The following is a 24,850-nucleotide window of genomic DNA, read 5'->3' as shown; positions in this document are numbered from 1 at the left end:
ATCAGATGCTTCACAGAAAGGAACATGAAACCCTGCAATGGACAATTTGGAGCAGCCTGGCCCACAGAGGATTTGCTTCCTGACCCATAGCAGCCCTGAAGCATAAGGGTAATTCTACTGTTTTCTTTAGCCTACTCATACCAATTGTGAATATTTTCCATGTACCACTGAAGTGTTTACATGTGGTTATATGTATTAGCATATGTACCACAGCATACAGCTTATATCTGGGGGGGGAGGGAGGAAGAGAGAGAGAGAGTATGTATGTGTGTGTGTGTGTGTGTGTGTGTGTGTGTGTGTGTGTGTGTGTGTGTGTGTGTGTGTGTGTGTGTGTGTGTGTGTGTATTTTACATGTACATATACACAACATTTTAAATAGTGTCCTCACCCCTTTAATCACAACAGACGTAGATACCATCTATGGGCACATTCTACATGATGGTAGCATCTAGGTACTTGTATCGTACGCTTCACCATGGCTACTCAACCCGTATCATCTTTATACACACACTTTGTACATACACTGTATACACACACACAATGGATATGGATGTGTATAATGTACGTGCCTATCGCGCGCGCGCACACAGAGCTGTGTACGGTTTATGCACAATACGTATTTACATTCTCGCGCTACAATTAATCATTTGCTATGGTAAGAAGTATTTTCGCAGAGGCAGCCAAGGGCGAGAACATGTGTTTACAGCAAAAACAATCAATTCCTCATTATTTTACGGCGGACCCTAAAGAAAATCACCAATAAGTGATGCAATTAAGCAACTACTGCACCTCCAATTCCTCCCTCCCCCAAACGCAGTTTGCTGGTCTATAGTACTTGCAAAGCCAGCAGAGAGAGCTCGTCCTGATATCTGGAAAGGTTTATCATTGTCCCTCAGTCTATAGGGATCTCCATGTAACCCTGCCTGGAACATACACACAGCGGCAGCTCTGTCTATCACTGTAACTAAAGAGACGCAACCTCCAAGACTCAGGGAGACCAGCAACATGAAAGAGAAGCAAAAGCAGCAGCGATCATAGAAAAAGGGTGCAGGACCCCCCCCCCTTTTTTTTTTTTTTAGTTTTAAATATAGCTCCGTTTCCCTGTTGACAGCCTGGGTTTTCACCCTGCTAAATGGAGACCTTGTGTGGATGCGCCACCATAACATCTGGAATCATATGGGCAAGTTCCTCTCTCCCTCTCCTTACTCTGCTTTCTATGGGCTGCAGGAGCCATGGCCCTCTAACACCCCGCTCCATAGACATGCTGCTTCTGCCCGCAAGGCACTCCCCATCCTGGATACTCTGGACCCTGCAGGAGCCCTTCCCTCTGTACGTACCTGCCACACATCTCCCCCCGCCCTCCATGTTATATAGTTGCCACTTCAGCCCACAGGGACCCACCAAATCTTGTTCTGCTCCATGTCACAGAAATCTCTCCCCTACAAAGAGCGCCCCCCACACTCCCCGCCGTCCTAGTCTGCACCCTCAATGTTGCTCTCCAGAATCTATTCATAAGGGGGAGCAACCCCCGCTCCTGTCTCCCCAGAGGGTGGGGCTACTTCCCAGAGATCCCCGGGGAGGATTCCAAGGACAACAGCTCCTGCATGTTCTGCTGCTGCTTCCACACCCGGGAGGGGAGGCCGGTTCCCACCTGGGAGCAGAGTGGTGCAGAGCCAAGCTGCACACACCAACCTGCTGACAGCTGCTTCGTGCAGCAGAGCCTGGACCAGGAAGCAGCAAATCCCTGACCCCTCCCCAATGCAGCTGGAGGAGGGGGCGCACCCCCAGGGTGGGGGCAAGAGGCAGTATATACCTCCCTGCCCCCCGTGCAGCTGGAGAAGAAGGGGGTGCAACCCCGGGGGGGTATATACTGCCTCTTCCCCCCCCCGGTGCCGCTGGAGAAGGGGGGGTGCACTGCCAGGGTGGGGGCAAGAGGCAGTATATAACATCCCCTCCTCAGTGCAGCTGGAGAAGAAGGGGGTGCACCCCTGGGGTGGGGGCAAGAGGCAGTATATCCCCTCCCCGGTGCAGCTGGAGAAGAAGGGGGTGCAGCCCCGGAGGGGGGGGGAAGAGGCAGTATATGACCTTCCCCCAGGTGCAGCTGGAGAAGAAGGGGGTGCACCCCTGGGGTGGGGGCAAGAGGCAGTATATCCCCTCCCCCGGTGCAGCTGGAGAAGAAGGGGCTGCACCCCCGGAGGGGGGGGGGGAAGAGGCAGTGTATAACCCTCCCCCAGGTGCAGCTGGAGAAGAAGGGGGTGCACCTCTGGGGTGGGGGCAGGAGATGGTACATAACCTCTCACGTGGGGAAAGGTGGTGGCACGTATTCTGGCTGCAGGACAGTGGGATTGCAGCCCCCTGCACCAAGACCAGAGCAGAGATTGGGGTGCACCCCCACAACCCTGCCAGCAGGTCAGCTTGTACTTTGATCCCCTGCAGCCGCCCCTCCAGGAGCCTAGGAGAAGAGGGAAGCTCAGGGCACTGGGTCCCTCCCCATTCCCAGCCATTTGGGGTTAGACGGCCTCCCCCTCAGGTGAGGGACCAGCAGAGCTCCTGCTATAAGCCAGGCCAGACACGCGGGAGGGGGAGGGCACAGCTTCCTTTCCCTGACCCCAATAAACCACACAGGGTTGCCAGAGAAAGGAACCGTACCCACCCTCCTAGCAGGACCGACTGCAGCCTGACGTTCTGACCATGCTTCCGCATGGCTGGGATCCCGCCGACCCTAACTCCCCAACAAGTCGTCCAGCTCCACTCCCCTCCTTCCTGGCATTTCAGGGGTGCGGAAGGCTGCCCCACCCACCACGGAGCCCAATTTCATGCCAGGCTCTGCACGGTGGCTGGCCCCGCACACTTGCCCGAAGCCTGGCAAACTTGCTCCCGTGTGTCTCAGTGCTGAGGCCCTGCCTAAACACAGTTATTCCTAAGGGAACACGCGAGCCAGAAGACAGAACGACTTCCATCCAGTACCACTGCGCTGGACCATGGGCATTTGGTGGGGTCAGGGTAGGGGAGAGCAAGCAATGGGGAATTGTATTTGGTGGGTTTTGGAGAGATTTGGGGGCTGTTTGTTCAGTTGCTGTTGTGACTGTTGGGAGGATTTTAACTGAAGTGCCCAGAGCAGTTTAGATGGGTGCTGCTTATCCTGTGATCAACTGACAAAGCCATGGAGACAGAGCGCCGCACCCTGCGGGGAACAGAGCCCAGGGAGATGTAACATCAGCTGCGCTGTGCACGCATGAACGCCTGGCAAAAACCTCGCTCTTCAGGGTCCACCTGCCTCCTGCACCCGCAGCTTTGGGGCAGGCAGGGGCCCCAATCCTGCAAACATTCATTTGCTTAATCCGGCTCAGGGACGCAATCCTACCAAGTGCAAGTCCAGGGCGTAAAGGTAAGCACCCCAAGGGAGCATGCTGCGCTGGGGCTCACCCCAGGACTGCCAGGTCATTAAGGAAGCAGTCGAAATAAGTGATTGCTGTCATCCAAGCAGCCACGTCCCCTCCTCTACCTCAGCCTAGAAATGGGGAACTATAAGACGATGCACAACATGGATTTTGTGGCTGTGCATGTGAAGTCATTCATTTGCTACGCTAATTAGCCACACTTCTCCTTTTGCAATTAATTGCTTTCTGATTACGAGGCCTGGGAATGAGAGCGAGAGGCTGGTATTTCACTATACTTTTCCCCTGCTACTTGCTGGACTAGATTGTCCTTTACTGTTCATTTTGCATCTTAAGCCTTCTTCAAAGCGAGTGAACTGTTTGCACTGGGACAGATCTCTTCAGTAACCTGCTCTCCTGTGCCCCAACCGCCCTGACATTTGTTAGACATGAGTTAACAAGCGAGGTAGTTAGTTAGTTGTAGTTAACCCCAGGAATCTTGCTGTTCTCCATGCTAACCTATTCCAGGGAGATTATAGTCACTGTAAACCCTAATGAGCACTTAACTACAGCAATAGTTAATTAAAAAAAAAAAAAGGTGGGGGAGAGAGGGGCTTTGAACAGCAGCTAATTAACAGAAAATTGCTAATTTCCTAGCTATTAACAGCTGATTTTCCACTGGCTGAACGCAGACTGGGATCTGTCTAGGCAAAACTGAATCACAAATGGAAAGAAGACCATGCTGTCAAAAGGGAAAGGGTTCCCATGCCAAACGCCTCGTCTCTGGCTAGGAATGGGAAGAATTTCTATTCTAGTCCAGCTCTTTGCATCGCACTAGCGAGCCACAGACATGCGGAGCCAGTTGCAGATGCTGCTATGGTCAATTAAGGAAATTAAAAGGGGGTGGGTGAGGAAGGTCTCTCTTCTGCTCACAGTACAACCAAGGGGACCACCAGATCAGATCAGACCCAAGGTCCATCTAGCCCAGTATCCTGTCTCTGACACTAACCAGCACCAGATACTTCAGAGAAAGGTGCAAGAACCCCACAGTTGGCCACTGCCGGGTAAAAGCTCCCCCCATAAAGTCTTGTCCTAATCCCTAATAGTTAAGAGGCTGGTTAAAACCCTGAAACACATGGTTTTATCTCCTCCCAATATTACTTCCTTAGCATTAGCTATAACCCTGGATGTTTTTGTTATTTATATAAATGACCAGTCTTGGCAAATTCTTGGCCTCAATGACATCCTGTGGCAATGAGTTCCGTAGTCTTATTATATGCTGTTTCAAAAGCCATTTCCTTATATCCGTTTTTAATTTGCTACTTTTCAGTTTCCTTGCTCTCCGGTTCTGAGACAGACATGAGCAATTAAGTCTGGGTTGAAATTTTCAAAGCACAAGGAATGAAAGATGTATGTTTAAATCACCTCGACCACTTTGAAAATCACACCCCAGGTGTATGCCAAGCCAGCAAGGTCGTGCTCCTCTCTGGCCAGCCAAAACCATAACTTGATATCAACCAGCCAATACAAACGTTAATGACGTTCTGCTTGTTAGCACAGAGTCTAATAAAAGGACGAGGCTGGTGCACGGCTGGTAAGATGTGGGGACAGTGCTGCTATTGGAAAGAGACAGGCCCTGCTCTGCGACTGTGGCCCAGACCGCTGGGGCATGTACACAAGCCCCAGTACTGCTGGGAACTTCTGCTGAGGGCGTTGGTTCACTTGCGGAGACTTTAAGGCAGGGATCACAACCTTTCAGAAGTGCTGTGCCAAGTCTTCATTTATTCACTCTGATTTAAGGTTTCACGTGCCAGTAATACATATTAACATTTTTAGAAGGTCTCTTTCTATAAGTCTATGATATATAACTAAACTATTGTTGTATGTAAAGTAAATAAGGGTTTTGAAAATGTTTAAGAAGCTTCATTTAAAATTAAATTAAAATGCAGAGCCCCCCAGACCGGCTTTAAGGGGAGTAAGTCGCTTCTTAGCCACTCTCGCTGCCACTTTGAGGGCACCTGCTCTTACCTCAGAAATAAAGAGCAGGGCAAAGCTGTGGCAGCAAGGAGGCAGCTAACACCCTCTCACTGCCTCCGCCAAGTGCTGCCATGCGGGAAGCTGGCAGTGTTTGCACTCCCCGGCGCGCAGCCGACCTCACGTTATGCAGGACTTGGTGCTTTTCCCTATCCCCCACCGCAGGCTGGGCCGGGAACTCTGGCTGACAGGCCAGACTTGCATTTGAGGGCCCTGGTGGATCTGCGCAGAGATTTCAGCCCGGGCAGCCACTACTGTTCATCTTCTGAGGGAGGATGACTGGTGTCTAAAGGGCTTTGAAACGTGTCAGTACAAAAGCTCATTTCACATTGCCAGCCTGCCATGGTCTATCAGGCTTCCCCCGTCACTCTCCACGAGGGGGTCAGTGCCGCTGGGCTTCACAGGCCCAACCATGCGTCCTATGCTCCTCTCCCAAGATATCCACCTCAGCCCCCACAGCTCTGCAGTGACGTCTGGCTCACTTTGGGTAGGGGCCTATGCTGATCTCAGAGCCATCTCCTCTACACTGTACCGCACAAAGCTTGGCATTCATCAGGATTTTCTGGTGAGCAGAGAAGCAGCCAGAGCAAAAGCAGGAGTGGTTGGTAGAGGTGGCCAGAACCAGGAGATGAAGGGATGGCCGTATAGTGTATATCTCCAATCATCAGAGACTGATATTGCCTCTTTCATGTGAGCATCTCAAAGCACTTGACAGAAATATCGAAAATAAGTCCCAGGGTTAAGTGACTTTTCCAATGATGCCGACATCACGCTGGTGGGAGAGTCAGGAACAGAACCCAGGAGTCCTGGACTCCCACTCCCTTGATTACACATATTATTGACCCTTTGGAAATGACTGAGACTTTCTCCTGAAGCATTCATGACAAGCCCCAGTCCAGTGTTGGGGAGAGCTGTAGGTGTCCCAGTATTCACCAGTTCTGGTGGTGCATTTGATTTTTCCTGTTCTTCTTTATTACAAAGGATCCCTGTAAAATCCCTTGCTTTAAATGTGTGGCTGATGTAGCAAAAGTTCTCTGAACTTTCCCTCCCACCCTTTTTATTAGGAACACCTGCAACGAAACCAGGATTTCATCAACTTCTGTGGCATAATTCCCCAGCAAATGTCAGAATTTACTCTGACACATCATAACCACTATCCCACGTGGGAGGTCAGAACTTTAAACGGGGGGCAAGAAAGGCGGCCAGGTGAGCTCCTGAACTAACAAAATTATCCTGTTTTGATGAAAATGCCCCTAGCAATAACAATCAGAAAACGCAAGACAAATACAAGACTCTAAAAGAAGAATTTGACAGTTTTCTGAGTTGTCCAGTGGAGTTTTTAAGCACGTTCTGTAGCGGACCCCTAGTGGTTAATTTGTGAATTATACCACTATTCTCTCCACAGACCAAAAATTTCTTGTCCCATCAAAGACCTCTGCAGTCCTTAAGTCATTAAAGAGGTGTCTAAAAAGATCCCAGGAACAGAAAGGGTGTTGGGTTTGGGAGGAGTTAACCCTTCTCTCAAAGACAGTCTGTTCTGGAAACCAGCAATTGCTGGGCCTATCTTTGGGTACTGACCTCACAGTCTGTACCATATTTATCCCAATGCTCCTGTGAGGTAGGCCACGCTAGTATTCTCATTGTACAGAAGGGATAGGGAGACAGAGGACCAGAGACCTGCGTTCGAGAGCTACCGCAGAACTCCTTACAGCAGTTGAATCTCAGCCATATCACAGGAACATTTGAGACAGTGGGCACTACCGTACAATGAGCGCCCCCTGCTGCTGGATTACCAGAGAGCCGCTGGCAAGGGTCAGCATCTGCAGCAAAAGGCAGGTGCTGGGGAACGGGGTGGAGGGTCAGGAAGGGAGATGAAGGTTAGTGAGGACTCCAGAATGAGCTTGAGAGAGGCGAAGCAAAAAGACATGGGGGCAAAATGAAAGGCTCTAAATGAGCTTTCCTATGCTGATTGAAAACCTGCAAAAGGAAACCCCAAACCGTTCTCTCTCCATGTCCCCAAGCCTGACGGGCCACACTCAGCTGTAATGCGGCTCCTCCAAGTCAGAGCTGCACCATCTTCCACCATGGATGAATCTGACCCCGCCTCTTTGCAATACACAATCAAACCTCTACCAGCCCCGTACCTTGCACGGAGAACCCACCGCTCTCCCAGTCGGAGTCACTGTCCAGCTCAAAGAGGTCCTTGAATTCTTTCTTGTCATCCTCCTTCCTGTCCTCCAGCCGCTTCCGTTTGATTTCTGGGAGGTTCAAGTCGTCGAGCTGGATGAGACAAAAACCAATGAAATCAGCGTTTGAAACCGTCTCTGCCTTCCAGCTGTGGTGCCGGGCCCACCGTGGTCTGCAGGTCAACGTCCAATGCGCAGCTTAAACCCCAAAACCACAACTTCACACTGCCGCTAAAATCCGCATTACCTGTCTGCGAAGGACTATTACACCTGCCGCCTGCGAACACGCCCAGGAACCAGCTCCAAAAGCAAATGACTGCACGCCAAGCAGTGCCACTCCAGTGACCCCATCATGGAACAACTGCTGGCAGTGGTCCCTCTGCAGGAAATGGCCCATTGCAGCTTTCCAGGCAAGAAAAGCTATTCACGTGATTCCTTGCACGCCCCACCCCCAATTCAAAAAGTGTAGCCCTGGCGACTAGCCAGCCTTATGGTTCATGTCAGATGTTCCTAAAGTCTCATGCTTCAGGGCTTTGGACAATTATGTGCAGTGGTCAGGAAGGGAGTCTCCCCCTCCTCTATGGTTTTTGGGCAGAGGGGTGGAGGTTGTCTCCTTCCTCTGTACCATCAGAGATGGCAACAGCTGGAGATGGGACACGGGACGGGGTGGGGAAGTGCTCTGAGGTGGCACGGAGCATCCTCTCTCTCGGGTGCTTGGCTGGCTGGTTCTTGCTCACATGCTCAGGGTCTAACTGATTGCTTCCTGACCCCACATACAGCAATTTCCCGGTCAGATTGGCAGTGACCATAGGGGTTTTTCACCTCTCTCTGCAGCATGTGGGTCACTTGCCAGGATTATCTGGGTCTATCCTGCCACTGCAGGGGCCTCGGGCACTGGTGCCCCTCAGCTCCTCCTATTCACTGTGTGGGTCACACAATGGTCTAGTCTCCTGCGGGCTGTCATACCTTGGTCTCATTCTGGGTGCCAGGTTTAGTGTGTGGAGGCAAGGGGGGAGGCGGGGGGGCCTGTGACGGAGATGTGGTCCCTTCTGCCCTTCAATTCTAACTCTGTGCACACCAAATCGCACCTGCTCTCCGAACACCAGCTGCCCTGCTGGGGCCCGGCCACACACCTCCTGGGGAATCACTCACGCTCAATAGCCTGCTGGGAATAATTCTCCCAGCTCCCACCTTCCAGGCCTCCCCCGAGGTGCTCATCTCTGGGCAGAACCACTTCAGCATCTCCACAAGAACTAACAGGTTAGGAGAGGCAGTGAAGCACTCTCCAGATACAAAAGCAGCTTCAGCAGAAAGAGAGAGAGAGAGAGAGAGGCACATCTCATCCAAAAGCCAATTCCAGCTCGTTGGCTTCACTGCTGTGGACCCCAGCTGGGCAATATTGATTCTGGGAGCAGAGCACTCACAAACAATGACCAAGAACACTAGGATTGAAGGTCAGAGGCTGGCCAGGCAGGGCTGAACCACCACCCACTTGCAGGGTCTTGGTTTTAAATGGTCTCCCGCCTCCCCATCCACTATGGTGTGGCCTGCCCTCCTGCGGCCCCTCCAGACATCTCCCAAGTCACCTGTGTTTCAAGGGCACGCAGAGAAAGCAGCATGTGACCGGCTTTAAAATCGCAGCATGCCATGGAACAGATGTGGGCAGCATCCCCCGGCGGGAGTCAGCTCCACACACCCAGTCAGCCCTTCTAGCTGAGATACTCTTTGCCTTTGCAATCTCCCAGTTGTGCAAAATTCCACTCGCCCTGTGGACAGGCGAGTTAACATCACTGTTTTCCTTCTAACCATCACTGCAAGGGCAAGCGAATAGATTTGGTGTCTGGGCTGCTACGTTTTTCAGGACTTCTGTAAGGCTGCATTATGGGCAAATCTTGCAAGTGCCCCTTCCCTCTGCATCAGTCTCCTCTTTATCCTGCTTGAAGCAAGACAACTGAGGGTACGTCTACACTGCAATCAAAGTGTCTGACTGCAGCTCATGTAGACACAACCGAGCTACCTTCCATCTAGCTAGCTGGCTGGCAGACTGGCAGCAGTGACGCCATGGTAGCACGAGCGTCAGCAGAGGCAGTGAAGTTTGCCTCGCACCCAGATAAGTACTCGGATAGCTGGTCCATGTGTCCACAGCGTCACTGTTACCAGAAGCTGAGTGAGCAAGGTCACAGCTAGCTCCAGGAGCTGCCCCCCGACTGCAGTGCAGACCTACCCTCAAAGTATATACAGGAGGCCAGAGGAGGCTGCATCATTGCCTCCTATCTAAAAACAAAAGCGGGCTGGCTTTCAGCCTTGAGATCTGGGCATCCCTGTGCACTAACTTTCCACATAGCCCACAATGGCCATGCAGAATACTAGATACTGGCCCATTTGGCCAGGCATGCAAACAGAGCAGGAGACTTGTGCATACAGCAGTGCTTGTGTGCAAAGTAAGCGTGCAAACAAACCGGGCCCTTACGGTTCAAAGCTGGCTCTATGCCGTTCCGTATTACCCTCAATCTTTTGCAGTGCACCTGAGAAGACGCCCTCACTAGACTACACAGAAAAACGCCCGAGTCTCTTTTCTCTGAGTATCCTGCAGGCGCCATGTGTCAGCACAGATGTGAAGTTTAAACGGGCGTTGCCTTACATTGATCCCAGTGAATATTTCATTTGCTATTATAATTATTTATAGCACCTATGAGCCCCAGCCCCAGCGCGAACGCTCATTGTGCTAGGCACTGCACGAACGCATCATGCTGCCCATCTCCCTCACGTCACTGGAAACCTCTGGGACTTCCTTGCAATGCTCTGCTGTTTTATTAAGCTAAACAGTAATGTTACTGGAGAAAGCCATCAACTTCCTCCGCTACATCATTCATAAACACGTTACCGCATCCTGGTCCCAGTACCAACCTCCAGGGTACCTTGTGAGCTTCACTCCACGCTGAGCAGCAGCTGTTTATTAAGACTCAGTTTCCTATCACATAGCTACTCAAAGGGCTAGCTGGGGACAAGGGGGGCTCAATCTCACATTTCAGTCCCATTCCCAGTCCTCCAAAGATTGGCAAAGTCTTTCGGGAATGAGAGGTGCACCCAGGACCAGGTTTTTGTAACATAAGCAGGGAGAAATTAGGAGCTAAACATTAGGTTTGATGATTTTTGCATTTCATAATCAATATTGATTTATGGTTTTATCTTTTCCCTCTGACTGCATTATGAGCTCCAATATGAGCCTATTCCCAGGGGTACATTGCCCAGCGTAGAGTTTAAGTGGAAATGGATCTTGGTTTCGAGCAAAATTTACCTCATGCCCCGAATGCGCAGAAGTTTGCTTCCTCAAACTAAGGGGGTGGGGAAGAACAGACGCTATTTTAATCGACATTTTGCACAACACTTGAGAGTATAAGTCTGGTGGGCAGAGACGGTCTTTTACTATGGGTCTGCTCAGCACCTGGCATAATCCTGAGCTCAGTCAGGGACAAACAACAATGGCCTAGGTTTTCAAAAACGACTCAGGATTTCGCGTGACCATTTCTGGGGTGTCCAACTGCAGACACCTTAAAAAGGAGGCCATTTTGGGAATCTACTGAGCACCCACCCTGTTAGAAAATAACTCCTTTACAATGTCTCAAGTTGCCCCCCACCCCCAACGACTAGTCACTTTCGAGACCGTAAGCCAACAGACGCAGGATGCAGATCCAAGACTTCTGTGTGCCTCAGACAGGGGCAGAGAGTGGTAATGCTGGGGCTGGCCCAGCTTGGGAGCCAGCCTCTTCAGATTCCCATGAAGCTGATTAGTGCGTGTGCTGCTAGAAACTGCCGGGGAGCTGGGGTGGGAATCAGGCAGCCAGGTCAGAGTTGTTAGATGAGGCCAGTTTCACCTCAGAACTAGGCTGATTTTTTTCAATGGCTGTTAATGGGACGTGGATTTTTCTCAGCCCTAATGGGCCTCATGGTGCTCAGCATCCCGCCGGGAAGCACAATGCTGCATCATTAAGCCAGCAAGCCCTCAGGGAGGGAGACAACAGCCCCATTCAAAGCACGGAGATCTTCAGGCAGCGACAGGCTTTTCTGAAATCTCACTTGAAAATTCACCCTTCCCTGCCCTCTTCTCTATTCATCTCGCGCTCCTTCGGGACTGAAACAAAGCCCTGCCACTTCCCTTTGACCACAACTCCCGGCTTTACCCAGCTACCCTTTCACCCTCACTGCAGGAGCCCCTTCCAGGGGAATCTCACACCCCACCGCTCCTGGCTGCCCAGGGAAATCCTTGCTTGCTTTTCTAGTCTAAAGGCTCGTTTCATTGTCACCCATCAACGGCTAGCCGCTGGGGTAGCTCCAGCAGCGTGACCCCCGAGCATAGGCAGGGAAAGCCAGGCCTGGCACCAGCGGGACCAGCCCCATTTGGGCAAGTCACAGCTCTCCATTTCCTAGCAGGATTTGCAAGCTGTCATTGCATTCAATGCTGAATTCTATCTCCCAACCTGAACCACCTGTAAGGGGCGCTCCCCATTCCATCCAGATTGCTGCACTGGGGGCTTACAGCCCTGTGGGCAAATTTCTCCCTGGAGCGTGACTTTGAAAGCATCTAAGATCTCCGAGTTCTCCTCCCACCCTCTGTGACTTGGCCTGGAGCCAACCACCACCACCCCGTCCTGTCAACTGTTTCAATCGTCCCTCACCATACCCTGGGGATGCCCATTATATCCATTTCCTGCTCCCCAGAAGAGCATCCCAGCTCAACTCTTTTAATCATATTAGCATACAGACAGCTTTACTCTGTGGTCCTGACATGAGTGAGCCCCCCGGATCCAGCTTCCAAATGCTGAGTGCTGTGCCCAGAGCAGCAGGCAGAGCGTTCGCACGTGGGATGGAGCAGGGGGACGAGGAAGCCACACTATTATCTACATAGGCAAGTCTAAGGTTAGCAGTGGTTGTGTCCAGACTCCTGTTCCGCACTGTCCCCTTAAATGATGTGTTCCCCCAGGGGAAGTCGTTGCTGACTTTGCACAATGCCATAGGTAAGGGCTGATTGGCACTGGCCCTGTGCTCGCCCACCCTGGGGAGTTTCACCTTTTCACTCGGCTTTTACATCCCCAGCAAGCATAAGACTGTAAGCTCCTTGGGGTAGGAAACATCTGTCCTAGGTTTGCACAGCACCTAGCGCACCAGGGTCCTGGCTCTAGGCTGGAGCTCAGAGGCGCTATTTTAATACAAACACCCCTTTGCAGCCAGAGATCACCCTGCGGCACCCTGCCTCTGTCTGTCTCCCCTTCCCCCCGCTTCAGGGCCCTTTAACAACTCCCCCACCAGTAGGCCTCAAGCCCAATTCGGTGTCTCTCTCCTGATTAACTGAACACAAAGTCACTCAGGTTGCATCCAGCCGGCCCTTTGCTGTTTCTGCCTGGAGAGCTTTGTCCCACTCTCTCCTGCTTCTTCAGTGTTTTTCCTGCTGGTTCTGGGCCCTGCAGGAGGCCTTGCTGCTCCCTGCAGTACCTGCAAACCTAGCTGTGGTCTCCTAGGCTTTCCCCCTTCACTGTAGTTTCCAGTTCTTTTTGCATGGGGACCACCTGGTTCAGCCCAGGTGCGGCTCATTCGGTAATCAGGGCTGGTTTAGTGCAGGGCAAGCTGCCCTGTTTCACAGAGCAACCAGACAAAACCAAGAGCCAGCGGCATCAAGGGAATCCGATGACCCCCTTCCCCCAGTTAGCTGAGTCGCAGTTCTCAGCCACGTATGCCTGGCACTTATACAGCCCTCTACAGCCTCCAAGCATCAGAGATATACATGTGAACTAGGAGCACAGCAATCTCTTTCCCACTGATCTGGTCTCCTGATCTTCTGCACCCCATTGCAAAGATTTATTTCCTCCAAGACACCAAATGACTGGCTCTGTCCTAACGTAAGGTGGGTTTGCCTTTGCACAGCCCCTTCTGCCTGAGGATTTCAACGTGCTTCAGACAACGAACTTAGCCTGGTGAGGCAGATCACCCCATTTTACTGGAGGCATGGAGCAGCCAAGTGACCCCTCCACAGTCAGCTAGGAAGTCCCGAGGCAGAGTGGGGGACAGGTTTCTCGTGCTCTGACCCCTCTCCTCTCCATGTAGGCATATGACACTGGGGTGGAGAGTACAGAGATGACAGCATCCTACCAGCAGACAGCTGCTAACTTGCATTAGATGGTTACCCTCCAGGATACACTGCTCAGATGCAGGCAATTCAGATCATTTTTTGTCCTCACCCCAACCCTTCGCTCCTCCCCTCTGCCATCAGGAAAGGCCTGACTGAGACTGGCACGCCTGCTGCAAAACAAACCAACCACCCAGCCTAGCGTCCTCACCTCTGAAACGAGGAGTTGGAGAAGAACTACTAAATGCTCGGAGGATTTGGCTGGCTGCTGGCTAAGCTGCACCCCGGCTCACAACTACAGACTGGGGAGTGGCTGACCCTGTCTCACAAAGTCATACTTTCGGCAGCACTAGGACAGGCCTCCGATGCATCTCTGAGACAGGCAGATGGCCTGCCCCATAGATAGTGTTGATCGGCACAGCTCCAGGACTGCAAGGGAGCTGCAGTGATCTGCACCAGCTGAAGATCCAGCCCACGGGACTTATTTTCAGGCCCCGATCCCAGTAAGTGGGTCTCTAAATAATTCCTTTACGCTCCAAGGAGTGTCAAGCTTGTATACCTGTCACTCTGCCAAGAGCTGATCCTTGCCCCCACCAGCCCCTTTGGCTGCCATGCCCTGAGGCTACAGTCTATGGTGCTGGGGGTTTTTAAAAGGCCTCTCCAGTAAATTCTGACAATTACTATCACAACCTTGAAAACAACAGGGAAAAAAACCTAAGTTCTTGGGGACAGGGGCCATCTGTTTGCTCTGTTTGTACAGCACCGAGCATAATGGGGTCCTAGACCATTTCTGAGGTGTTACGGTAATACAGATAATAATAATTAATAGACAACCTGCAAAGGACTCCCCTCCGACAAGTACAGGCAGCAGGCTCTTTCCTCTCACCAACAGCTAGGCACCAATGTTTAACTCGGCAGCGACTAACCGCAACCCGGGATTTAATCTCCAATTCCGGATTCTCTTTTGGCAAGGGATTATGGGTGGGGGCTGTTGGTTAATTGCTTCAACACTCGTCTTATGGCAATGAGCTAAGCATTTGCTTGCATACACCCATTCAAGGGTTCCAACGGTAGTGACATGAAGTGCAGGTCTCCAGGACCTGTTCAAAGCTTTCCCCCACAACCCCAGCAATCTCAAACTCGGGCATCTGCACTGAACCCTTCTTATGTTCTGCCCCGTCATTATTTTGCCTTTAATGCAAAGGGATCGGCACACCCAGCACAGGAGCTACGTGAATCGCATTCCAGAGGTGTGGCCGGCCAGCCAGGCCCTAACCACACCTGGAATAGGCCTGGGAGAAAGGAAGAGTTAATGCAAGTTCACAAGAGACCGCTGGCAGTAGCTCTAGGGCTCCCCATTTAGGAGAACAAAGAATTTGCCGAAAGCCTCATGCATCCCATTCACTGCAGGAATTTCTAAATGCATGCATCACAGCTGCAGCAATTTGGTGCATTATAAAGCTACATAATCAGCGCTTGCCTCCCTTCCCCCGAGCTATTAGCGGCTAAACAGACTGCAAAGCAGCCCAGCATATTTTGCCCTGAAGCCACCACAGTTAGGAAACCTCCTGGTCTGAAAGGACAGATCTTCTATGGCACAGCAGCTTGTGCTGTTCTTTCCCTTCATGCAACTTTTATTTTGACAGGAGTCCCGCGACGTTTCTCTGCTTCGCTAACGGGATGGTGGTTTTAACGGCTGTGGATTGCCCAGGCAACAGGAGAGCTCTCTTTACAATGGCTGCAAGTGCACTACGCAGGCACCAGCAGAAGGTCTAAAACACCAAGGCTGAAGTCCATGGCGGGGCCTAAATCAGCACCCTCGATGTGCTATACGGTTATTACACCCAGGCACTCTGTACAACGGACTCTATTGCACACACCACCTCCCTGGCACAGTGTCTTCCAGTAACACTCCAAATCCCTGGGTCCTTAGCATGCATTCCCTGTAAGCTCTCTACTACACAGCTGTGTGGTCTAATGGACAGGGCACCGGACTGGAAATCAGGAGACCTGGGTTCTATTCCTGGAATGGCTGCTGGCTGACCTTGGACCAGCCACCTCGCTCCTCTGTGCCTCAGTTTCCCCATCTGTAGAAGGGAGATAAATGATGCTGGCCTCCTTTGTAAAGCACTTTGAGTGAGGTCTACTGATGAAAGGCACCAGATACTATTTTTAACTGACCCTGTGCATAAACAGTTCAAAGAGCTCTCACTCCGTATTGAAAGCAGGAATCTCCAATATTTGCTACGTGGCAGGGTCTCAAACCCTCAGCGTGCGGGGTGGCTGCCCGCAATAGGCTGGGAGTCTGGAATAGGTTTCCCAAGACTACGAGGATGTGTGCTGCGAGAGCCAGCTGCCCGACGTACCCTCCGTTTGCGCCCTTCTTCTCACTTGCGGAACCAACCCATCATCATCCACAGCACTTCCCACTGCAGCTCCTTCCAGCCACAGGCTCCGAAGTGCTTTACAGGAAAGGACACGGATCGCTAGCCACGTCTTACAGGCAGGGGAACACACAGGTGAGATGACTTGCCCTCGTTGTCACAGTGAGTAGACAGCAACGTTGGGGACAGAACCCAAGCGGCCTGACTCTCTGTCCGGGATCCTGCCCACTGCACTACATTGGGGAGACGGCTGCATGCCCAGTATGACTGTTTCAGCGCCACTATCCCTTTGAAAAATAATCAGTGCACAGAATAAAAGGCACTTGATCTGAGCCGCCTCCCAGCTTTATATTTAAAGGTAGGAGCCAAGCAAAGCCCACGAGCTGAACACCGGGAGAAGTTTGGACCCAGGTTTGAACTCAGTAACTCAGCTTCATCCCCCCTTATAACTGCCCTCAGCACAGCGGAACGTCAGCCTACCCAGGCACAATGCAGCCATTACAGGAGGCTCGTCCCAGCCCCAGCCTCCCAAGCTCATCCCTGCCTGGCGAACCTGGGGAAAGACACTTTAGCCAGGAAGTTGATGCAAAGGCTGCCACTGGGCTCGGGATCCTGGCAAAGGCAGGCATCGAGGCTGAACAGGGAGCTGAAGGCCGTTCACTATTTAACTGGCTGGGGCCACCCAATCAAGCTCTCTGCCAGGCAAGCCCCCAAATCACACCCCCTTTCAGGGCAAAGGTTTCTCAGCCATGCTGCTGAGGGGCCGACTCTGCTCAGCAGCCATCACGTGGGATATCTCTGGTCTCCCACTGCAGTTAACCAGGGAAGCCGGTGACTTGCAGTCCTTACCCTTTCCTTGCCGCTGATTTCCAGCTGGATCTCTTTCTCCCGCAGCTTCTTCCACTGAGCATAATACTTGGTCAGAGGTGTCCCCTCTTCCTTGACCTGCTTCTCCCATTGTTCCTGTGTGGGGAGGGAGGAGACGGACGTTAGGCCAGGACCAGAGGCAGTCAAAGCAGGGGTTCAAAGCAGGCTTTATGTAACACGGCCACGGAGAGAGCGGGACCGAGGCTGACAGATTGCAGTCCTAGGTCCTGTTCCAAGCAGACACGAGCCACCCAGGAACCTAGATTCTACATTGCAGAGCAAGGGCAGGGCGACGTGTGAATTCAGAAGAGTCACTTAAGGCAACCACAGTATCACACATAGCGTTACAGGGTATGTCACACAGCAGGAAAAAAAAGAGACCACCCCGCGTTATCGCATCTCGGCACCTGGGTCGACAGATTCAGGCTTGCATGGACTCTAAAAGTAGCAACAGAGACGTTCCCGCTTGGGCCATGAGACCCGGCGAGGGGATGGGTCTCAGAGCCTGAGCAGGAACATCTACATGGCTGTTTTTAGTGCCAGAGTCCACACCTAAGTCTGTAGACCCAGGGTCAGTGACTCATTGCTGAGGGTTTGTTGGGGATTTTTCCCCCTGTAGTGTAGACCTACCCACTGACATAAAGACAAGGGCCAAGATCTTCCCCAAGTGACTGCTAGTTTTGGGTGCTCAGCTGGAAACACCTGAATGGGACCCTCCACAGGCACTCAGCACTTTCCAAAATCCACCCTCCTCTTAGATGCCAAGTTGGGCAGCCCCAAAATCACTGGTCACTTTGGAAATTCTGGCCCTTACAGTCAGAGTTCAAACGACTACCCTTCGTACCTACAGTGGAGATACAGCCTGGGAGACCAGAGCAGGGGGCTTGACAAAGGAAGAGATCCGCAGGGGAATGCAACACACACTAGGGACTTTCGGAACTGTTCCACACAGAGCAGCACCCACACACTAGCACACGGGACAGGGGGGTTCAGGCATAACCTCGGGCCAGAGGACTCAAGTCTGGTGGCCTAAAGGTTTTGTCCCTAAATCCATATTTCGGTACCTAACAGAAGCAGCCTGATCCTCAACTGTGCTGAGCACTTGCAGCACTCATTGGGCATCTCTGAAAGTCGGCTCACTTCTACTGTTAAGCTCTTGGCCCTGGATCTAGACTTCTCGTACTCCTGGGTGCAGGGGAGAAAAGACAGACGCAGTAGGCGGACCTCAGCAGGATTTCTGTTCTTTTCATTTCTGGGACCTGTTGGGGCAAATTTGGCCCCCTAAAATGGTTTTGTGTGAAGCTTTTTAAACAAAAAAACCCACCCACATTTGCAATGCATAAGTCTGACAGATGTTTGCCTGGTTTGTTTTTAATTCTATTGCTCAAGTGTTTAGTTTTTAAACAAACATCCCACAGCAGTGTCTGTCACCCAAACATCACAGTCCGGCAAAGGCATAACGTGAGACCGACTGACTAATCTACGTTCACTGTCCCGAGAAACAGGGCAAGTAAGTCTCATAAACAGCGGAAAGTAAATGAGATGATTAAAAGGTCTTTCGGCTTTGATCACCTGGCTTGTGATCGGTGAGAGGGTATGTTAAATTCAAATGCATTCTTTTTAACCTGGCAGCATCCCTTTACCATAGATCACACATAGATCGGAACCTTGTCATCTGTATTACAGGAGCACCCCGAGGTGCTGCACAAGCACATGGCAAAAGGCAGCATAATGTGAGATGGGAGACCATCATGTGGGTAACAAATCAGAAGGAACAGGTGAAGGGGGACAAGGGAAAGAGCGACAGGAATGTGTGTTTACACAGAGCCGTTCAGGAGCCAGCAGGAAAGGAGGATTATCCAGACTCAAGTGTCACAAGCAAAACCGGCACACACTGAGCAGCTGCACGGCACATTCTGTTTCCGTCCGTGGGAATGCACAGGCAGCGCAGCAGAGGAGCAGAGGTGGCAGTTCAAATAAGCTTCTCCAGTGGCATGGTTTTGAAAACACCAAGCTTCAGTTTGTAAGAAAGCCAGGTCGGCCTTTTGGGAGCAGCTCATCACAACTCAGACACGACAGCACACTGGCTGCTGGTGTCAATCAGAGCAGAGTCCACCGGGGAAAAGTAAGTTTAAAGAGTATTGCATTGCTAAGACAGACAGATAAAGAGAGCAGAGAGACAGGAGCTCCTTAATTTGCAGCAGGCCAGATCCACAGTTGGTGGAAGCTGGCATGTATCTACTGAAGGTTTCAATGGGGCCACACTGATTTGCACCAGCTCAGGAACTGGCCCATAGCAGGGAAGGGAAAAGAAGGCGCATCCATGGTCTCTGCACCATGAATGCACTTTGGTAAATAAATGGCAACCGGCCTGTCACACCCACATTCTAATGTTCTGGAATCTACTTATTGGGGCGAGCTGGGGAAGGAAGGAGGGTTCAGTCTCCTTCCACTGCAGCATCAGTGATGGCCCCATCTGGAGATGGGACACGGGAGAGAGTGGGCCAGGTGGCACCAAGCATTCACCAGTCACATGGGTGACTGGTTCTTGCTCGCATGCCCAGGGAATAACTGATCACCATATGTAGGGTCAGGAAGCAATTTCTCCCCAGGTAAGATTGACCGTGACCTTGGCTGCGGGGGGGGGGGGTCACCTTCCTCTGTAGCAAGGGGCACAGGTCATTTGTTGGGATTATCTGCATATATCTCACTTAATTCAGGTATTGGGGCACCTCGGTCCCTCCTATTCTCTGCCTGTGGCACATCCTGGTTGAGTCTCCTGGGGGCTGTAATACTCTGGTCCAATTCTGGTTGTTGGGTTTAGATTGCGGGTGCCGGGTAGTGCTGGTGGCCTGTGATACACAGGAGGTTAGACCAGATGATCCGGTGGTTCCTTCTGGCCTTAAACGCTATGATTATACACCCAAGAATAGGGACGACAGCATCAAACCAAACAATCCCTCTCCTGTAACGAAGGGCCCCAAGTTTATGCCAGCCTTTTGGAGCATTGGAAACACACAGCTCTGGACTGCATGGCGTGAGTCCAGGCCTGCTTGCCAGTTATCTACTCTGCTCTTCAACACGCTGACAGACACGCTGTGGTCTCTGGTGGCGCAGGCCAGCAGACAGGCCTGTTGTCAGACAGCTCTGCTCTGCTTTCAGTCCTGCTCATCACAACAGCAAAGGTGACAGAGTCGTCGTCTTTACGCTCAGATCAGGGCTACTCCTGGCTTCCAGCCAGAACTGAGCATTTCAGTGAAGCCTCCAATCATTCACCGGGGTGGGGGGAGGACGGACAGGACACTCTTTTCATGGAGGGAGGCTCTTTGTTCTGTCCAGTGTGCAGAGACATCTATTGTTTTTCATTGGTGATGGACCGGGAAGACACAAAAATAATGAAAATATTCCCCTTGACTTTTCATTCTGAACTTCAATGGAAAAAGTTGAGAGGGTCAGACACCGAGTCCATCTCAGCTGCTTGCAATTCTCTTTCCCTCCAGCACTATTAATTATTTGGGACAAGAGGTGCTGAGCATGGATTGGGGCCCCACCATGCTAAACCCTGTACAAAACACAAAGATGGTCCCTGCCCCAGAGAGCTTCCAACCTAAGTAGGAAGCAACAGGCAACCAGTGAATGCAAGACATGGGGAGCCCAAGGAAGCAAGAAGATACAGAAGTCAGTCATTCTTCATTAACTGGGACAGGCTGTTAGATGAAACAGCCCAAAGCGGTTGCTGCCATCCTCCCTTAGCAGGGGTGCTTTCAAGGCAATGCCAAGCTTGCTTCTGAGCCGTGACCTCGATCCCATGAGGTGCCAGCAGCACAGTGATGACCAAGGTCTTGTTTATTTGTGATGTCAGCACAGATCTAAGGACAGCATCGCTCCTACAGAAAGTCACCAATTGGTCCAGGACCCCTCCTGGGTCACAGGGACCTTTGTGCGTGGACTTTAATAAAACACAGAGCATGCTCAGATACCACGACAAGGAGTATGGTGCAAGAACCTGGACGGGATCCCCCCGCGCGGGGACAAGAGTGAGTACACTAGCCCTAACCCTGCCATCCCAGCTGGGGGTCTAGTCTCAGACCTCCTGTCCAGTGATAGCAGCTGGTTCCAGGACCACAGATGTTCTTAGTGTCAAAGTTCCCGACATTTTCCCTGCTGAAGATGAAGGCCATAACTTCTGGTCCAGCTCTCAGACTGAAGGTAACAGCTGATCCCCATTCCCTTCACGGTGCCTTTATGGTGGGAGGGGCAGGAGGGATGCATTTGCTCTCCCCTCTCTCTTTTCTCTATGCTGAATCTCTCCTAGGTCTCCTTTGCTCCCAAGCCCCTTCCACCAGTTTTGCAGCTCTCCTCCAAACTCTCCCTGTCCTTTTCCACCTTTTTCCCAGGAATCAGGAGACTCGTGATAAACCAGAGGCCGAGTACAATGGATGAGAGGGCACGGAGAGAGGGACAGCACCATGGCAGATGCTGGCTGTGCTGGGAAAGGTCTCAGGAGCAGCTCATTTTCATCACGGTGTTCAATGAAGTCTCCAGGTGAAAGGGAGAAGGGAACAGCTGCCGGCGCCGAACACAGCTCGCTGCGCAGGAGATGGAGCTTTCTCGGGGGCCAGTCGGAGAACGTGGAACAAACTCTCACAAGGATTGTCACAAACCTCACCACCTTCCCATCCCAGGGCCAGACGCTCTCCTCCGACCTGCCTTCTCCAATACAAATACAGTGGAGTGGACATTCAAAACACAAAAGAAAACCCAGAACGCTCCCTGAGTGGAAGAGTGATAAGTGCAGTCAAGGTGAGACAGAACAAACCAGAGGTGTGGATGTTACTGACCTAATGGAAGGTGCTCAGATGGCTGGCTGAGGGCGGAGGGGTCAGAACCTCTACAGAACAAAGTAAGTTTATCCTGGTTTCAGACAGGCTGGCTATCTCTGCAGAGACATAGCTGCAGGCCCCGGTGCACTAATTCCCCTGCCTGCATTTCATGTCACTGCACCAGAGACCCATACCGGTGCCAAGGAGTCTATGGCCAGGGTTGGCACGCTGCGCTCCAGGATTAAGAGTTAGCAGCAGGCTCCGTTCTCTGCCTGGCTCCCCCCAGTAAAATATTCATTAATGCATTAATCCTATTAGCATCGGAGTCGGCTTCTCAAAGCAGCCCGGGCTCTGGAATATTGCACTTAAAAAAAGATTTAACGTGAGTCATCACCCATGATTCAGAGTTGGATGGGGGCAGGTGGGCACACATCCAGCATGGCTGCTTCCTCATGGCAAGCAGCTCACGAAAATGGAAAGGGTAGTTTAGCAATCGAAGCATCAGGTTTGACACTTCTAGTCTCCCTTCGGTGGCAGGTTCAAATCCTGGCAGGACCTTTAGAAGAAGATAATCTAGGCCCATGCAGTATAGCAGAGATGGGTGAAGCTCAAAGTTTTCCCAGACATACTCACTACTCCCGGGGACTGCAGAAACATCTTCATGAAACAAAGTCCTGTAGAGCCATTCCCCACAAATCCACATCTCTTAAAAAATAATTTCTCTCTGCTAAAGAGCTGCCTATGAATTGAATCAAAAGCCGAGCTGGGAAAAGTGTAGGCCCTAGAGATACGGTTTAGTTCTAAGCAGAATTTTCCTCTGCCCCTTTTTCCATCTCTCTGAGTTTGTTTTCACTCCTCCGCCCCTTCTCTTCTCCATTTTTTCCTTATCCTTCCCCACCCCCCACCTGCACTGGATTGCTTTTCTCTGCTCCCTTCTCATCCTCTCCCCTAAGCAGGATGCAAAGCTAGTGGTCCAAGACGGACTTTCCGAGCCCATGATGTCAAAAGAGGTGGAAGTGAGATGAGTTTGCCTGTTCTCTGGGCGGGGCCTTTTGTGACAGAACTTAGAGCTTGGGTCTTGTCTGATCTGTGCGGCCATGTTGTTAAGTTACAGTAGCATCTAGAGCCCCAACTAATATTGGGACCCCACTGTGGTGAGTGCTGCACACAAACACACACACACACACACACACACACACGATGGACAGCCCCTGCCTGAAGAGCTTGGTCTGAACAGAGAAGACAAAGGTTGGGAAGTGAAGCAGAGCACAGGGAGGTAAAATGACTCCTCCAAGGTCATACGCAGAACCAGGGAGAGAACCAGTCTCGTGGCTTCCAGTCCAGCGTTCCCCCACTCAAACAAACTCCCTGTTAAACAAGCACTTCCCAGGACAGCAGGAGTTACTCCATGTCCAGGGAAGGACTCCCTCAGCTCTGCAGCAAGCTGGTTAGCAGCTGCCTTGGTGGGTGGTTGTGTTTCCCTGCTGTGGCACGAAGAGTACGGGCAGCGGGTGGTCAGACGGTCCTGGGGTGTAAGTACCAGGGCTCTGCTTGCCGCTGCGGAGTGTGCGACTCAGGGCCCCTCCCCGGCACACGTGCATGGATGGGAATTCCAGGGAGCATTTGCTTTCAATTGCTTCTGCTGGCAAGGGAGACAAGCAGATGTTTGGCCTCCCTTCCTCCACCCTCTCTGGCAGGGATTTGCTACCACATACATTGTGAGGCTGGAGGCAGGCCGGTGAACGCAACCCACATGCAGAGGGGCACTGCAAGCCTTTCTGGGAAGCCGGGGCCCCTGCGCTCGATCAGGTTCTTGCCCCTTCTCGGAAATCGATGCCATTGCTTCGCAAGGCTGTGTGGAGCAGTGCAGGGCTACTGTCCACAGAGGACTCCAGGTGCATCCGATAGGCCATCATTCCCTCCCACCCCCAGTGTGCACCTGCCGCTCTCCGCATTCCCAGAGGGCAATGCTCTTCCACTACCAACTGCTAATCTGCATGAGGAGGCACATGCTACACCCCACCCCATTTCTCTTTGGGCAATGAATGGCTCCCGCCTCTCCTCAGTGCGGAGAGCAGCAATCACACGTTCTGCTGGGAACCCACACATCCCTGCACAGCAGAGCCATAAGCTGCTGCTGTATCCCTGTAACTCACCACACAAGAACCCCCCAAAGCTTGCATGGCAACCTAGTGCTCCCCTAGCCTTCCCAGTGCAGCCCATGTGCCGCTGCACTTCGGGGGTCAGCCCAGATCGACTCTCGTCCCTTTCAGCAGCCAGCCGCTGCAGGTGCGATATATAACCCAGGAGCTGTGCAGGCAACTAAGTGTTAAAATTAATTATCTTGTTCTGATAAATGGGGCTGCAGCCTGAGCTGCTGGGAGCGAGCAGATAATTGCATAGTTGCTGGAAACCCGGCCCCGCACCTCGCTGAGAGCCCCAGAGGCTGAAATCTCCGCCTCTGCAGAGCGGGTGGGTGGTCACGGCATCGACAGGGGGAAAAAATAAAATGAAAAAAGCCTTGCTCCAGATGGGAAACCTAATCCCTTTGGCAAGACAGTCCGACCCAGAAAGGCATTTATAGAACCAAAGAATACTTAGTCACTTCAAAACCAGTTCCATCAGCCCCTTAATCTCAGAACAACGCTGCTGCGGCCTGGCACTGATACACCAGGATTTGAAAGGATAATTTCCCTGCAGTCCACGCAGCTGAGCATCTGAAGATAAATTTCTCTGCAGTGGAACTCCAGCTCCGTGCCCAGCGCTAACAGGTGGAGCCTTTCCCAACACAGAGCTTCAGCCAATTTCCATCGGCGCAGAGTGGCAAAAGCCAGCTCACTCCGACTCCACGGGCTCTTCTGGAGGATGAAATATTTTCACCTCTCCTTCCCTGCCTGGAAGGGAAAAATTCCACCCCAGACGCCCAACACAACAGCATACAAAAATCTGTTAATGGGACAGCAACTGAGAGCCTGGATTCGGAGCTGGGTTTCAAATGCTCCAGGACTCAGTGGTAAATGGGTCCCAGGAGAGGGTCTGGCCCAAGCAAGAGAGAAAT

General features: G+C 51.9%; 1 protein-coding gene across 3 annotated transcripts in view; it reads right to left on the bottom strand.

Annotated features, from left to right (window-relative positions):
• The window catches only part of NOC2L (NOC2 like nucleolar associated transcriptional repressor), a 79,512-nt gene that overhangs the window by 9,153 nt on the left and 45,509 nt on the right, over window positions 1–24,850 (bottom strand). For 2 of the 3 annotated variants that reach the window (XM_050931414.1, XM_050931415.1), the window contains exons 16-17: window positions 16,952–17,065; window positions 7,556–7,691 (exon numbers count right to left, since the gene is read on the bottom strand). In XM_050931414.1, the coding sequence (XP_050787371.1) occupies window positions 7,556–7,691; window positions 16,952–17,065 (250 nt within the window). The remainder of the gene's footprint in view (window positions 1–7,555; window positions 7,692–16,951; window positions 17,066–24,850) is intronic. The other variant, XM_050931416.1, reaches the window with a different exon arrangement.

Source organism: Gopherus flavomarginatus, chromosome 21, assembly GCF_025201925.1.
Source record: "Gopherus flavomarginatus isolate rGopFla2 chromosome 21, rGopFla2.mat.asm, whole genome shotgun sequence".
Classification (NCBI taxonomy): domain Eukaryota; kingdom Metazoa; phylum Chordata; order Testudines; family Testudinidae; genus Gopherus; species Gopherus flavomarginatus.
The sequence above is the reverse complement of the archived record's forward strand: the minus strand, read 5'-3'. Positions and strand labels throughout refer to the sequence as shown.